The 15,331-nt window shown below is 53.2% G+C and overlaps 2 protein-coding genes across 12 annotated transcripts in view; one reads left to right on the top strand and one right to left on the bottom strand.

The window, feature by feature from the left end:
* The window catches only part of KIRREL3 (kirre like nephrin family adhesion molecule 3), a 555,134-nt gene extending 552,948 nt beyond the window's left edge, over positions 1 to 2,186 (top strand). For both annotated transcript variants that reach the window (XM_007183376.2, XM_007183375.2), the window contains 2 exons: positions 1,186 to 1,272; positions 1,743 to 2,186. In XM_007183376.2, the coding sequence (XP_007183438.2) occupies positions 1,186 to 1,272; positions 1,743 to 2,186 (531 nt within the window). The remainder of the gene's footprint in view (positions 1 to 1,185; positions 1,273 to 1,742) is intronic.
* A 9,307-nt stretch (positions 2,187 to 11,493) lies between these two features.
* Positions 11,494 to 15,331, bottom strand: part of ST3GAL4 (ST3 beta-galactoside alpha-2,3-sialyltransferase 4) — a 33,185-nt gene continuing 29,347 nt past the window's right edge. For all 10 annotated transcript variants that reach the window (XM_057552245.1, XM_057552241.1, XM_057552240.1 and 7 more), the window contains 2 exons: positions 11,995 to 12,138; positions 11,494 to 11,723 (listed from right to left, as the gene is read on the bottom strand). In XM_057552245.1, coding sequence (XP_057408228.1) covers positions 11,637 to 11,723; positions 11,995 to 12,138 — 231 coding nt within the window. In that variant the 3' untranslated portion in view covers positions 11,494 to 11,636. The remainder of the gene's footprint in view (positions 11,724 to 11,994; positions 12,139 to 15,331) is intronic.

Here is a 15,331-nt window from a genome sequence, read left to right as displayed (position 1 = left end):
ATAGAGCCACAGCATTTACTGGAAAATGAAAAAAGCAGCATTAGTGGGGAAGTGACAGGATGGAAGTACGCTGGCTGATTCTGTGGGGCTCCAAAAAGAGGTCAGGAAAGTGAGTCACAAGGGAGAAGACACATGCCAGTTCTGAGAGTGGGTGGGAACCTGGCCCAGATCATGTCATGTGCAGAAGGGATACATGGGAAGAAAATTCTGTGCCACAGGACCAGAACCACTGTGGCTGTTCACATTCATTAATAACCCCACTGTGTGCCAAGTGTGCTTTACTTTTCACCTTAGGTCTAATTATTTTTTTAATTTCCGGTAATTGAGCGCCATGCCACTTCATTCATTCATCTGACATAAACATAACATTTGTGACAGTCCTACTGTATGGCAGGCACCACGCCGGGCACCGGCAAATCAAAGAATGAATAAGACACAATTAAATATGATTCCACTCCAAGAGGATTTGGGTCAATGACCACAGTATGTAAGGCACTGTACCAGGTGTGCTGGAGAACCAAAGAGAAACAGGAAGTGGTCCTTGTCCCCAGGCTCTCTGGCCTCTGTTCAGGAAGATAACTTTGAATAATCTAAGTCCTTGCTGTGAATGGCAGATGAGGCCCTAGCTGCCAGCACCTCAGAGGTAGTTATTCACTGATTCCTTCTCAAGGCCGTCATGAAGCCTAGCACCGCTGAGGAGCTGTGGGGCCCTGACCCCTGCCCAGAGCTTCTGCAGTTATTTATCTACAGGCCCAGCTCCCTGATGAGCACAGCTGTTCTGTAATGTCTCCTGACCTCTGTTTGCCTGGCCCTGAGCACAATGCCTGGCCTGAAGTCAATAAAAGCTCACTGAATTGAACCAAATCAAAGCGAGATCTCTGGAGGAGATAACCGTAGCCCACGGGAAGGAAGGCGGTGGGTCTCAGAGACCTGCCCTGCACCCACCCACCTCTCTGTCTCCGGCTCTCAGGAGGGGTGGGGCTAGGGGGTCCAAGAACAACAGTGAGATCTGGAATCTCCTCCAGACTCTTGTCACCTGCCTCGGGGGGCCAGGCAGTGAGAGGTGGGGGGGAGGGGAGGCACAGATGGCAAGCATCTTTTGAGTGCATTTCTCCGGCTTTTCCTTGGGGGAAGTGGACGATTAGCCCACCTCCTACCCACTGAGCAGCGATTTCTGGGTTGTAGATGGACCGGGGTGAATTCCAGCAAGACTCAGTCCTGAAGCAGCTGGAGGTGCTCAAAGAAGAGGAGAAGGAGTTTCAGAACCTGAAGGTAAGAAGAGCCCCGGGTCACGATACGCCGGGCATCTGGTCTTCAGCTCTGATGACCCAGGCCCCAGATCCAGGCACAGATAGAAGGGACAGCCCCCCACAAAGGCACCTGCTCTCTCGCCCCAGCACCAAGGAGGTGAGAGAGTTAAGGCTGAGCTATCACAGTTCTCCCCTCCCACGACCTCCTCACCAATAACATTTTTAATAACGTTTCCAAGTTCCGGACTAAAACAAAAAACAATGAAAGCCTGGTTTTCACATGGCCTTGAGCTGCCCTGAAATAACAAAACGTACCGGTCAAGACCCCACTTGAACACCTGCCAGCATCCTGCCCAGGTTGACCCTCCCGACCGCCACCCCCCGCACCTCTCCCGCTGTCCCCTTCCTCCTGTGTGTCCCTGGCCCTCCCCGTGGAGGGCGGGACTGGCGCCCGGCCGGCGCTGTGACGCCGCTCTCCCCCCGGCCCCCCAGGACCCCACCAATGGCTACTACAGCGTCAACACCTTCAAGGAGCACCACTCCACCCCCGCCATCTCGCTGTCCGGCTGCCAGGCCGACCTGCGCCCCGCGGGCAAGCAGCGAGTGCCCACAGGCATGTCCTTCACCAACATCTATAGCACGCTGAGCGGCCAGGGCCGCCTCTACGACTACGGGCAGAGGTTCGTGCTGGGCACGGGCAGCTCGTCCATCGAGCTCTGTGAGCGGGAGTTCCAGCGGGGCTCGCTCAGCGACAGCAGCTCCTTCCTGGACACGCAGTGCGACAGCAGCGTCAGCAGCAGCGGCAAGCAGGACGGCTACGTGCAGTTCGATAAGGCGAGCAAGGCCTCGGCCTCCTCCTCCCACCACTCCCAGTCATCTTCGCAGAACTCCGACCCCAGCCGGCCCCTGCAGCGGCGGATGCAGACTCACGTCTGAGGATCCCGGACCGAGGGCGGGGGCTCGGCCTGGCTCTACAGAGACTTTGCAGAGGACCCCGGAAGCAGCCGCCTCCAGGACGGCCCCGAGGGCCCCCGCCACCACCTTCCTGGCAGCCCCGATCAAGCACAAACACGGGCCCAGCTGCAGGGCATCGGGGCGTGGAGGTGGGGACGTGGCCAGAGGACGCCGCTGAGCGCAACGGGCTCCGTGCTGGCCACCCTGGGCCCTCGGCCCTTTCCGGGCGGCCCCTCCTCTACCTGCTCCTCCCACAGGCTCCAGAGGCAGCTACAGCTCCGCTTTCATGAAACTGCGGTCCATGCCCCGGGCTTCGGAGGAGCTCTGCCCCTTGCTGCCCGCAAGCCCTCCCCCGACTCCCACCGTGCCTGTGTTCCCGTACAGCCCCGGGGAGCAGGGGGTCAAGTGCTTGCCGGCACTGAGCTGCCCCAGAGACCCCAGCGCCCCCTGCCGCTCCTAGTGCAGACCCCAGAGGCTGAGAAGCCAGAAGCGGCCCTGGCTGCCACACTGGCCCGGAGCCCACCCCCACTTCGTTCGGTGTTTTGTGTCCATACTTGCCAGTTCCGTCCTTGGACTGGATGCCTCTCGACTCTGAGGTGGGACTGGCCCAATCAGAGACTGGCGTCTGGGAGGGAGGGGGAGGGAAGGAGGGGGGAGCGTGACCCTCGGGGACCCCTCGCCAGGCTGTGCGACTCAGAGCCTCCCCACCCAGCCCTGCTTCGTGTACTCCCCTCCTCCCCTCTGCACATTTGGAGTCAATATAAGGAGTGTGAGAGTTTCTCTGGTCAGGGTTCTTTAAACAGCCGTTGGAGAGACTGTGTCCCAGGATCTGTGGGGTTTGAGGGGACTAGGGGGCAGGCCTTTAAGGTGATGAGACTCACCTTCTCAGCTGAGCCTAGATTCACACAAGGAACCATGGTCCTGTCCTCAGTAAGGCTGCTGGGCCAAGAGAGAAAGCATATCTGCACCTCACTCCTGCCTGCCACCTGAGAGTAAATGTTAGGGGTCATTCCTCCAACAGATGCGTTCTGTTCTTTTGTTCCTGCAGAGTCACAGCAAGACTCCAAGAGCTCAGAGGATGCTTTGGGAACGCAGGGTGCCTTGCCCTGCTTTGATCTGGTTTTCCCAGGCAGTGGAGAGCTCTGGCCGTGGTGACAATAGGACCTATGGGCCGACTCCTCTCCTTGCAGTTGTGCCCAACCCAGAGGGCGCACGAAACCGGGCCTCACCAACCGCCTGACTCATGCCGAGTACAGCTCAGGGGCCAAGGGGTCAGACTGCACATTGGAGGGGTCCTTCTAGGCCTTTCTCTCAGCAATATTCTGCAAGGGCGGCTCCCTCCGTTGGGGGTTCAGGGGAGGAGGCCCTCTTCAAAGAGCCTGTGCCACCAAGCAGCCCAACACTCTGAGACTCAAGTGATGTTCTAAGAATGGCTTTGTTTGGGTGGAAAGCTTGACATGGTGATGGCAGACAGGCTAGGGTGGATAAACAGGGCCAAGTTAGGATGCCATCTCTGCAGGTAGGACTCAAATGGAACTCTGGAGAACCCACACTGTCCCAAAGGTTGGAGGTTCCTCCTCAGATTTAGACCCTTCTCCTCCAACCTTCCCCGGGAGTCCTTACCCACCCTGGGAACCTCCATCACAAAAGTCTCTGCTTCTTTCCTCCACTGATGCCTTGGATGGCCCCAACCCACAGATGGTATACATAGCCTTCCTAGAGCCTCCACCCAGAGGATGTTTCTGCTTCCCCCATATTTCCTATTGCTTCAGAACCCTCTACTTCCTTAGATGTCTTCCTTTGCAGCACCCAAGCCTGAGGTAGTAGAAACGGGTGAGAAATATAAGTGTACATCCCAGCCCCACATCCTGCTCCTGGTACCATTTCTGGCCCAGCACAGATGCCTGTGGGCTCCAGGTTAATCTTGACAAGTTCTCTTCCTTCCCATATACGTTTTGCCTTTGCCAGCAAGGAGTAAGGATCTAAGATCAGATGCAAAATGCCTTGGTGTGCTAGAATAAGGAAGAGGATGACCTAAGAGGATCTGTCCATTCATTTTTCCTAGTCTTCCCCACCTTGGAGGTGGGTGGGAAATCTACCTCCTAAGCCTCTCCACAGCCTACCTTGCCCCTTACCCCCTGCCCACATCCTCCCCCAACACACACACAGCACTTATAATAGGATGGAGGTACCCATTCTTTCTTGGAACCCAAGGTTATGGCACAGAATAACCTGGAGAACAGGGAAGAAATCTGATCTCCTGGAGAACAGAACCCTCTTCCCCCTTGGGAGCCTCAGACACTCCCAGGGTGGGAACGTGGGCATCACGGAAGATGGGGCTGCACGGTCAAGACTCGGCCACACGGGGCCCAGCCCCTGAGCTCTCTCCGAGGCACAAACACAGCAAAGAATCCCCGAAAGGGGAGGAGATCACAAGTGAGGCCCTGGTGAAAGAGATGAACGTAGGCAGGGGAAATCAGTAGGCTCTGGTGGCCTCTGGACCGTTGAGGCACTGAGAAGGATGCTGGCCTGAGCAGTGTGTGTCCTTCAACCCCTCTGACTCCATTTACTTCTCATGTAGGAGGGGACAAAAAAGCTGGTAAAGGGAAGTGTTAAAAAAAAAAAAAAAAATTAAGGCAGTGGGAAGCCCTGAATTTCCCTGTAGGTGATTTCAACTTAACTGAAATGAGTGCTTCACATTTGTAATCATTTAATTCTCACAATTCTACCAAGTATTACCATTTTACAGACGAGGGAGTGAACTTAAAGAAGCCAAAAGACCGGCCCAAGGTCACAGAGCTAACAAGTGACAGCACGAGATTTAAACATATGATTTCCTCTGTGAAATGTTTCCATCCTACAGTGCAAACCCAAGGCCACTTTCATCCTAGAATAAGATGAAAACGGCCGACGCTGAAGGCCATGAGCTGGGACCCCCTCGGGGGCAGGCTGAGCAAGGACAGGCCAGAGCTCCAGCAGGAAAGCAGGACTGGCATCCCCCACCGCCAGTCCCCAGATGACCTGGAAAGACCACAACGCCCTGGGAAAGCTCATCTGTGTATCAAATCACCCCCACCCCTCCCAAGGCCAGGACCCAGTTTTCTGATAGCTTTACAATTCGTTACTGGCTCCGAGTCACTGGATGGGGGCCCAGTTTCTGACTCTCAGGCTCACTATCGGTCTGGAAAGGCCAGGGTTATTTCCATCACGTCTTCAACTTTCATGGAACAGGAAATGGTCTCATACAAAGCACTAGAGCACCACAGCAAATCCATCTCTGATGGAGACTACTGAAACAGTGCTCTAAAGGAATAGGCCTTGAAGCTGCCTTTGAGCTTCCGGAGTGGAGAGGAACTGGGGGGGAAATAACAGCAAATGTGAAGCAGCCCTTGGGAGATTTCTCAGAACAGGAGAAAAGAGCCAACAGGAATTCCGCTTCTCGCTTCCTACATGGGGGCGGCATACACGAGGCACCGTGGCCTTTGCTATTACGGAATCAGAACTGAAATTGCCAGGTACACACTCCAGGAGTCCCATCAGCCCTTCCCAGGTATCGTGCTCGGTTTATGGCCAGAAAAAAAGACGAGGGGGAGTCCTGTGATTAGTTTCTTCTCTAGTAAGTTTCCCTATAAAATCAACTCTTTATTAAAATAAAAGTATAAATATTTAAATAAAAACTATCCTAATTTGCATATAGATTTTTATTTAAAATACCACTTGGGGGTGCCTGCTTAAAGAAACATGAATGTTTAGACATAAACTGATGACATCTCAACTAAATCTTGACATTTACTTCCCCTTTAAAAAAGCCTTTTAGAAGCCTCTTAAGGAAGCTGTTTTTAGGAGCTGTAACCACAGGCCAGCCATTTACAGCTTCAGCATCGAAACTACAAGCGATCTCTGAGTCACTGATAAAACATTCCCTTGCTCTGACAGTTACTTCTTACACCCAGTAAGGCTCTAATCATCTTTTCCCCAACCCCCTACTATGTTTCCATCTTCCTAACTAGGTCATAAACTGGGAAAAAACAAATAAGGATTTGTTTTCCTGGATGAATCCATTTGTGTTTTAGGGAGAGGACCATCCACTCTTTCCCTCTCTAACATGCCATTCACAGGATCCATTGTTGAGTTTTGGTCTACATCCCGGGTGCCCATATCTGCCTGCCATTCCATGTTCCCAGAGCTCCTCTCTGGACCAGCCCACTCGGCCCACCCACATGGCCGGAACAGCCTCAACCCCTGGGCCAAAAGCCTCCCTTGAGCTCACTGATCAGGGAGCCCCGGTCACACAAAGGAATCTCCTTCCACTGCTTCTCAATCTATGACCCTTGGAAATATCTTGGAATGCTATGAGAACATTCATATAATGCTCCTTAATAGCTGTCTTCTTTGTGATGAATCTAAAGTATTCATGTTTAAAGACAAGGTATGTGAAGTCTCAGGAAACAGGTCTTCTTAGGGAGAAGTGGGGTCTTATTAAATAGACCTTCTCTGAAATCTACTCCCCATTATGCAAGAGGAAAAGTGCTACTCAGGATAGGAGCTGAATATAGGGATTCATTCCCCCTGAATGGATTCATCCCCCCTCAACTAGGCAAAGAAAAGTTCAAGGGGACTGAGCTCAAGATACCACCTTGACCACCTTTGTAAAGAAATTAAAGGGCCACAGCCTTGCTGCCCAAGGACTAGAAAACAAATTCATGACACTAATGGGAGAAATACGGAATGAAGAAGGCATTAGAGATAAAGTGATACAGATAAGGATTGAGGACTTCTACAGCAGAATTTTCAGATGAGAACTTCCTGAGTTTTATTTACAAGTTTCCCTAGCTCTCTTGCCATGCAGGGCTGCAAGTGGAACAGAAATCTACAGAGAAAAAGAACAGAACTGGAGAGAATCTCCCTACCAGACTGTAACTTGTCCCCTTGTGATATTTTTCCTCAAGAGAGAAACACATTTTTAAGCAAGTGAAGACACTCCTTAAGTGTTAAAGTTGGTGATGTACATAAATAGTGTTTTAGGAAACCTCAGAATAACAGACGGTTCTGGAACAGCTTAGTTCAGTAATTCCAACTTCGATTCCCCTGGGGTGATTTCTCTCATTCCCTCCGCCAACTCCACCCTCCCAGTCTTGCAAGATTCTCCAGAGGAAACAGCGTCTCCGCTGAGGGGTGCAGTACTTTCAACTGGTCTGCCCTGGGAACCTGAAATCTGGCTCCCAACTTTCAGTTTTCCCTAAAAACTTTTGTCAGATCCTCTGTGCTGACGCTCCTAGACAGGACTGTGGTCTCCCCAGCCTGCTCTCAGCAATCCCTTTACTTTAAGAGGTGGAGCCCTCCAGTACATTTGGGCTCCCCCCAAATCTGACATTTAATGAGACCCAAGGTTCATCTCCCCGCTTCATTTCCCGGGTGCAGGATCTCCACAAACTCTAACAAGAGAGGGAAGGTCACTGAGGAAGAACTGGACAGGAAAACAGGCTATATACCTACTGACATACGCACACATAGATCCCTCCTTAAACTTTTAAGTTGGAAAGATTTCCTGGAACCACGTCTGGTACAAAACCATGGAAATGCTCAAAACTAACAAATAGTTTTCTGAAGCTATAATTAAGACATCAGAACAGTCAGATGGTTTAGGGGAGAGCTTACCAACTCTGAAGATGTACTTCTCAACCTTAGTTTAGGAACCTACCCTGGTATGCTGCATGCCATGGAAACGGATAATGCCACCCAAGAAACCCCTTTCTCCAAAAACCCCTAAGAGCGTCTGACTTCAACTTGAAAGCCACTGCCAGAGAGCAGTTTGAACTCACAGTTCTTTGTCGGATTCTGCAAAGCCTGCATTCGAGTCCGCTTACCAATGACCAATGTCTTAACCTTCCTCTCCTTGGCTTGTGGGTGACTTGAAGACAAAGACTTTTCTGTAATTAGCCGTACCTGGGCATACGTTTGGCCCTTCAGATGGACCTCACTTGTCCCATATGCTTTCCGGTATTTTTCCATTATGCAAGGTAGCTTTCCAATCTAATATTTATGTCATACTTTACAGTCTACACAATGTTCTTCCAGACATATTCCCACTAGATCCTTAAAACTTCATTGTGAGACAGGCATGCGTAATCACTATTTTACAGATTACGTGGCAGAGCACGGTTGTGTGTGCGCTTACACCTAACTGCCTCGTGGACGGAAGTGCTTCCGAGTTCAAACTCTTCGCAGGCTGGCCAGTCTCTGGGGTAAGGCAGTTGGATGTATTCATGTCCTCGGAAAGTGTAAATAAAACCCTAAGTGTTCAAAATTAAGACACGCCACTTGATGTGACTATAGTATATCATTTCAATGTGTTCCTGGGCTAGATAAAGACCTGAACTCTGTCTTGCCCAGCTAAGAGGTCGAGCTGGGAGTCCCGCCTCTTCTCCGGGCCTCTGCGGAGGAGAGATGGACCTCACAGTCTACACTGCACGGAGCAGATCTCCTCCGCTCCCTCCCAGTCCTAGTCTGTTTCACCCCCGCCCCTGCGGTGAAGTCAACGTAAGTCACGTGAACGAGGCCCAGCGGGAGCTCAGACGAGCCCAGGGAGACACCCGCTGGGAAAACCGCGGCTCCGCTGCAAACCGGGCAGACGGGCGAGGCCTCAGCGGCCGTTGCCAGGCCCGGAACCGGTTGCCAGGGAGGCGCCGGCCTCTCAGCGCGCCGACAGGTTCCCGCGCGCACAGCGCTAGAGCGCCGCTCTGACGGGGCCGGTCCCGCGCCCCCACGGACGACGCATGCGCGCCCCCGCCCCCGCCCGCCGAAGAAAACCGCGCGTGCGCCTAATTAACGCGGCTCAAGGGCTCCGGGGATTAGGCTGGGCTGTACACGCAGACCGTTGAGTTGGAAGAGGTCTGTGAGATCATCCTGTAGTCTAGACGACTGGAGCAGTGGTTGCGGGTGCTTGTTAGAATTCCAGATTCCTGGGCCGTACCCGCAGCGGCCTGGGTAAGACCCGAGAATCTCCATTCTTGATTATGCCCAGATAATTCCGGCATAGGTGGTCCTCATGGGCTGGACCCTCCCTCTTGTTTCAAGGGATGTAGGAATTGGGGCAGAGACGTGGAGAAGTGATCAGCCCAGGGTCGTCGAGAATTAAGTGACAGAGCCCGGTGGAGGACCCGGATTTGTGGACTTGCACCCAAGTGCCTTCCCTCTGCTGTACCCTGCTTCCCCGCCTGCCTCCTTTTCGGGGCACGGTTTAATCAGGACCAGACAGGCTGGCTGGCCGGCGGTTCATTCACATCGGTCGGGCTAACTGAAGAATGAAGTTCCTTTCTCAGAACGCCAAAGAACCCCATCCAGCAAGTCCACATCAAAGCTCCACTGCCTGCTCCTTAGCTGAGCGGTGCTGCCTCCATCCACCTAGATTGGGGCACCCTGGAGAATGCACACCCCCCAGGGAACAATGGCCACTTTGGGGAGTATACACCCCCTCCCCATACACATGTGTGGATGTGATTATGTCTGCATGTGGTATGACAGGCTTCACGCAAGAATGTAAACCGCTCCTGTGTCTGCATGCGTGCGTGTGGAGTTTGGGGCGGGGTATGAGTTTGGATTCTGGCTCAAGTTTAGGCACATTCAGTAACAGGCAGTGGCCCCAGTCCAGGACAGCTGGATCATATGTGCTGACAGCCACTTTCAATGGCCTGGACGGGGAACTGGACACTCCCATGCATACCCTTACGAGAAGCAGCTGGAGAAGCATCAGCAATCAGCAGAGCTGAGATCCCCGAACACACTCACGCCTGTGACGCCTGTCGGAGTCAGCAAGGCCCCCCAGGACAAAGCCTGGGGGATGGAGCTGGCCCGTGTGGTGGAGAGGGGAGGGGGCTTGGGGCTGCAGCCCAATTTGCTTTCAGAATTCCCCCTCTCCCCTGGGGGGAGAGCAGCTAGCAAAAGTGTTCTGCCAGGCTTCTGTCTATGCATTGCAGTGGTCCTCTGCTGCTCCCAAATCTCTGCCCCTCTTTATCGGTCCTGTCCCAGCCTTGCTGTCTCAAAACCTCAAGGCTTCAACTCTTTCCAAGAAAGCCAGGAACACAGCTGTGAGTCCCTTCCCTCTGGGGGAGGTCCAGCTCTCCCTCCTGGCTCCAGATGTAAAGGAACAGCTGTGAGAGTGGCAGGAAGCCCACTTGGCAGCTAAGCAGGGCCTGGGGAGATGAGGAACAAAGCGGGGTAGAGACAGGCAAACAGCAGGGCTGTATCAATTCTAGAGACTGGGGGAGGGCAAAAGCATTTCATCCTGTGGCTCGGCGACTGGCTGACAGGCCTTGCCAAGCCCTCAGACGCCGCCCATGCCCTGCCTATCCCAATTCTGGCTGCCTGGGCCACTGGCAGGACTTTCTGTAAACTCCATTTTATGATTCCCACTTAATCTGAGAAGGGAAACTTGGCTTTCTTTGTCTGTCTCCACCCCTGTCCTCAAACACACACCTCCCAGAATGAGATTTTGGAAAAAAGGCTGGTGAGGGAGAGGAAGGGAGGTGGAAGAGGGTGCTGCCACTCTACCCTGGCATCCTCCTGCCCCTCCCTACCTCTGGAAGGTAAACCAGGATGCAGATGCCAGGCTCGGTGTCCAGCAGACAGGGCTGCTTGGGGCACCACTTGCTTGCCTGCTACGCCAGGGCGACAAAGCGCGACTTGGCACCCACCAAGCACTGTACTCAGTAAATAATTATTGCCTGAATGACCCTGGCCCACTCTGGGTCCCAGTGGGTCTTTAACAAGCCTGTCCATGGCCGGGAGAGGGACCCACCGCTGTGGCCCACTACGCATCCGTGTCTTCTTCGCTCTGAAAGGACACAGGGTATCACAGCTGCTTCTGTTTTAGGAAAAATAGTTTAATAAGTCTGAAACCCCTTTTAGGTCCTCTCCTCCATGGAACCCGTGTGCCAGTGCTCTTCCCATGCCTGCTGGGAGGGAGCAGCCCTTCTCTGGAGGGCACCACCCACTCTGGGCACCACCCACTCCAGACGCCTCGCCCTCCTGGGAGGCCTGCTCTGGGTCTAGGCCGAAGTGGGTCCATCACTTTTGTGTAAAAAGTGAGCAGACCGCTGTAATATGCCCCCTTCTCTGGATGCCACGGGGCCAGCCCACAGCATGTTCCTACCCCTTAATTAAATAGCCCGTTAAATAATCTCCCGGCGCTGGCAGAGAGGGGATGCCACGGCAACAAGCCCCGTGCCTTGGCCGGGCTCCTGCTGCCTCACGGCCGCCACCCTGACTCGATCTGGCCTCCACCAGAGCAGCCAGGGACACAGCCTCGTCTCAGACCTGGCCTCCTCCCCACGCAGCGGAGGCTGAGTCCAGGCTGGCACCGGGCACCCCCCACAGCCACGGACGGGGGCACTCGGCAGGGTGAGCAGGCGGATGGGAACAGCTCCTGCCCAGTCAGAAGTACGTGAGGTTCTTGACGGCTCCGATTTCCAGCATCCGCTTGATGGCCAGGGCCTCCTGGGAGACATTGTGGCCTGACCACTGTGGAGACAGCCAAGGAAGCCAGCTGAGGAACTCCTAGGCAGCTCCCTGGTCCTCCCCGTAAGCCCACGCCCCGGGAGCTCCGCTCCCCATGCCGGCTCTCGGAAGGAAGACAGAATACAGGGGACGCTGGCCTGGGAGCCCAGATGCCTTGGTTCCAGATCTGACTCTCTGTGTGACCGCACGGTGAGCTGCCTCTGGGACCATCCTCACTCACTCCGTGTCCCCAGGCTGGCCCGCCCCACCCAGTTCCCCAGCAGGGACCACTTACCACCATGGACTTGAGTGTGATATACTCATAGTAGTGAATGGACTGCTTCTTGTGGTGGGCGTCTGGGTAGCCGAAGCCAGCAATATGCACCAGGTCACAGAGGTGGAGGGCCAGGGTGATGGCCAACAGCCCTGTGGTGGGCTTCTGAGGGACAAAGCGTGGGGAAGGTATTAGAGGGGGCCTGCTTCTTTCAGCACCTCTAGGCCAGCGTTCTGCAACAGAACCTTCTAGTGTCATGGAAATGTTCTTCATCTGTGCTGTCCTATATGGCAGCCACGAGCCATACGGGGCTCATGCAGCTAAGGAACTGAACTTTTTATTTTATTCAGTTTTAATTAAAATTTAAATTTAAATAGCCACATGTGGGGAATTCCCTGGTGGTCCAGTGGTTAGGACTCCGTGTTCTCACTGCCGACGGCTCAGGTTTGATCCCTGGTCGGTGAACGAAGAGCCTGCAAGCCGTGCATCGCAGCCAGAAAAAAAAAAAAAAGCCACACGTGGCTCGTGGCTACCATACTGCATACTATAGCTCAACACGTCTGGGGAGGGGTTGGGCCTTTGGGGATGATGATGGCAATCAAGATGACACAAATGATAGTAATAATAACATCTGTGATTTTCGGAGCACCTGCTATGTGCCAGACACTATGCTAAGTATTTCACCCCATGTGTCACCTCATCCAGTCCTCACAAAAACACTTTGAGGTAGATAGTATTATTAGCCCCATTTTCCAGACGGGGAACTGAGGCTTACAACCGTTAAACAAGTCACTCAAGGAGTGGAAAGGTTCTGCTCTCCATCTTGGAGAACCTCACCTCTCCGGGAAGCCCCGAGGCTCTCACATTTCCGGGCTGTGTGCCCTTCATGAGGGTGGGCTCTCCCTCCTATAAAGTGGGGACAGCAGCACCTCCCCCACCTCCCACCGTATGGACTGCTATGAGGACCTCACTTTCTCCACCCCTGAGCCATCCACGGGGATGGGCCACCTGATATTCTAGCCTCACAAACCGCCTTCCTCAGCAGGGATGGCCTGCCTTCCACTCCCCGGACCTTGTCAGACCCCCTAAGGCCAGGTGTTCCCCAGCTTCCCTTTCTGAGCTCTCCTGTCCTTTCATGTCACTGCCTGCCCCGGCCTTCCGTTTCAGCCCTGTTGCTTTTACCGCCACTGTGTTATCTCATCCAGTTCAGACCTCTGCTAAACCACACATGCATCACCTTCTAGCAAACTCTTCTCTCCCCGTGTATTCCTGTAATTGTTAAACGTATTACCGTCCACCCAGTTGTGCTGGAAACCTAGAATTGTCGTAAATCTCTCAATTTCACCTTAAAAGAAATGCTGTAGCAGAAGAATTCTAAGATGAACCCCAATGACCCCTTGCCCTTGAGAGTGTGTATAACCATGAATATGATGAGATATATTACATTGTGTTATATTGCTTACTATGGGACAGTAGACTGTAAAATAGATAGTCCTGGTGGGCTTGACCTAATCTCGTGAGCTTTTACATCTGGGTCTAGAGATCAGCAGTGGAGGAAGTACGAGATGTGAAGCACAAGAAGGATTATGTCATGCATTTCTGGCCTGCAGATGGAGGGGACCAGACAGCAAGGTATGCAGGCAGCTCTTACGTGCTGAGGGTACCACCCCTAGGCCGAAAACCAGCCAGGAAATGGGGACCTCGGTCCTGCAACCCAAGGAACCAAATTCTTCCAACAACAAGAATGAACTTGGAAGCAAATTTCACCCCCTGAGCCTCCAGACAAGAACGCAGCCCAGCTGCCAACTTGATTTCAGCCTTGTATACCCTACGCAGAGAATCCAGCCATGCTGTACTGGACATCTGACCTCCAGAACTATGAGCCAATACATGGGTGTTGTTTTAAGTCTCTAAACTGTGGTAATCTGTTAGGCAGTGACAGGAAACTAAAGTTCATCCCTTCCTCTCCCTCTTCCTCCTACCAGGAGCTGGGTTCTGGTCCTAATCTCTGGCTTCCCTCTCTAGCCTTCACCCTCTGCCATCAGGGCCATAAAATTCCTCTTTGCTGCCCCCCACCCAACTCCATGTGCACTAGAACTCAGTGCCAGGGGTGTTGTTTGCTCTTGACAAACGAAATACCTTCCCTCAATTCTCTGCTTGACGGGCCCCATGACCCCTTAGGGCCCAGCTCCAGCCCCACCTCTTCCGGTGGTACCACCTCCAGACAGCCCCAAGCAGAGTTCCGCCCCTCCTCTGAGACCCCGCAGCACTCGGAACAACTCTCTATTGGAGCATTTTGCCGTTCCAGGCTGCATCCTGCGTGTTTATTCCGCTAGACCGAGTTTCCTTAGGGCAGAGAGCATGTCTTATTCCCCATGCATGCAAACTTGGGGCCTGGCACTGAGCAGTCACAAAAGCAGGCATTCAGCATAGGAAGCTGAATCGTAGTAGATTTTCAGTAAAGAATAAAATCATGGGGAGCTCCCTGGTGGCCAAGTGGTTAGGATTCCGGTCTTTCACTGCCGTGGCCCAGGTTCAATCCCTTCCTGGTTAGAGAACTGAGATCCCGCAAGCCATGCAGCGCCGCGGCGGGGGGGGGGGGGCGGGGGGGGGGGAAGAAAGAATAAAATCATTTATTCAAAACTTGGCAAATATTTATCGAGCATTCACGGTGTGTCAATCTCCGTGATAAGCACATTATGTAATTATCTTTTAAAATTCTACAATGGCTTTAAAAGGTCAGTACTCCTATTTTCCCTACCCCACAGATAAGAAAACCAAGGGTCTGAGTGGCTGACTGGCCCAAGGCCATACAGCAGGTAGCACCGTGAGTCCTGTCTATGTCTGATCATTACTTCTGTCTCCTACCCTACACAGCCTCTCTGAGGGCTCAGAGATACGGTGGAAGTACCTGCTTGGGAAGCTACCCAGTGTGCCAAAGCCCGCCAGCAGAAGACCACTAGGGAGGGTACTGCGAGCCGAAACCAAAACCGGAACTTGCAAACTGCACCCTGACTTCCCAAACTGTCACACCTACCAAACCATGATCTGCAGGACCAACTGCACCCTCAAATTCTTTTAACTCCTTTAGACCAATATGCTCCAAGATTGGATCACAGATGAAGTGATCAAATAGTAACCACAGGGCTCAGGCTAGACTCCATAGCCTAAACATAAGATTACTGACTGCTGGGACTTCCCTGGCGGTCCAGTGGTTAGGACTCCACGCTTGTACTGCTGGGGGTGCGTGTTCAGTCCCTGGTCGGGGAACTAAAATCCCACAAGCCGTGCGGCCCGCAGCCCCCCCCCCCAAAAAAAAAGACTACTGACTGTCCCAGCAAATCCGCAGTGTACAGAT

This window comes from Balaenoptera acutorostrata, chromosome 9 (genome assembly GCF_949987535.1).
Source record: "Balaenoptera acutorostrata chromosome 9, mBalAcu1.1, whole genome shotgun sequence".
Taxonomy (NCBI): Eukaryota; Metazoa; Chordata; class Mammalia; order Artiodactyla; family Balaenopteridae; genus Balaenoptera; species Balaenoptera acutorostrata.
The sequence above is the reverse complement of the archived record's forward strand: the minus strand, read 5'-3'. Positions and strand labels throughout refer to the sequence as shown.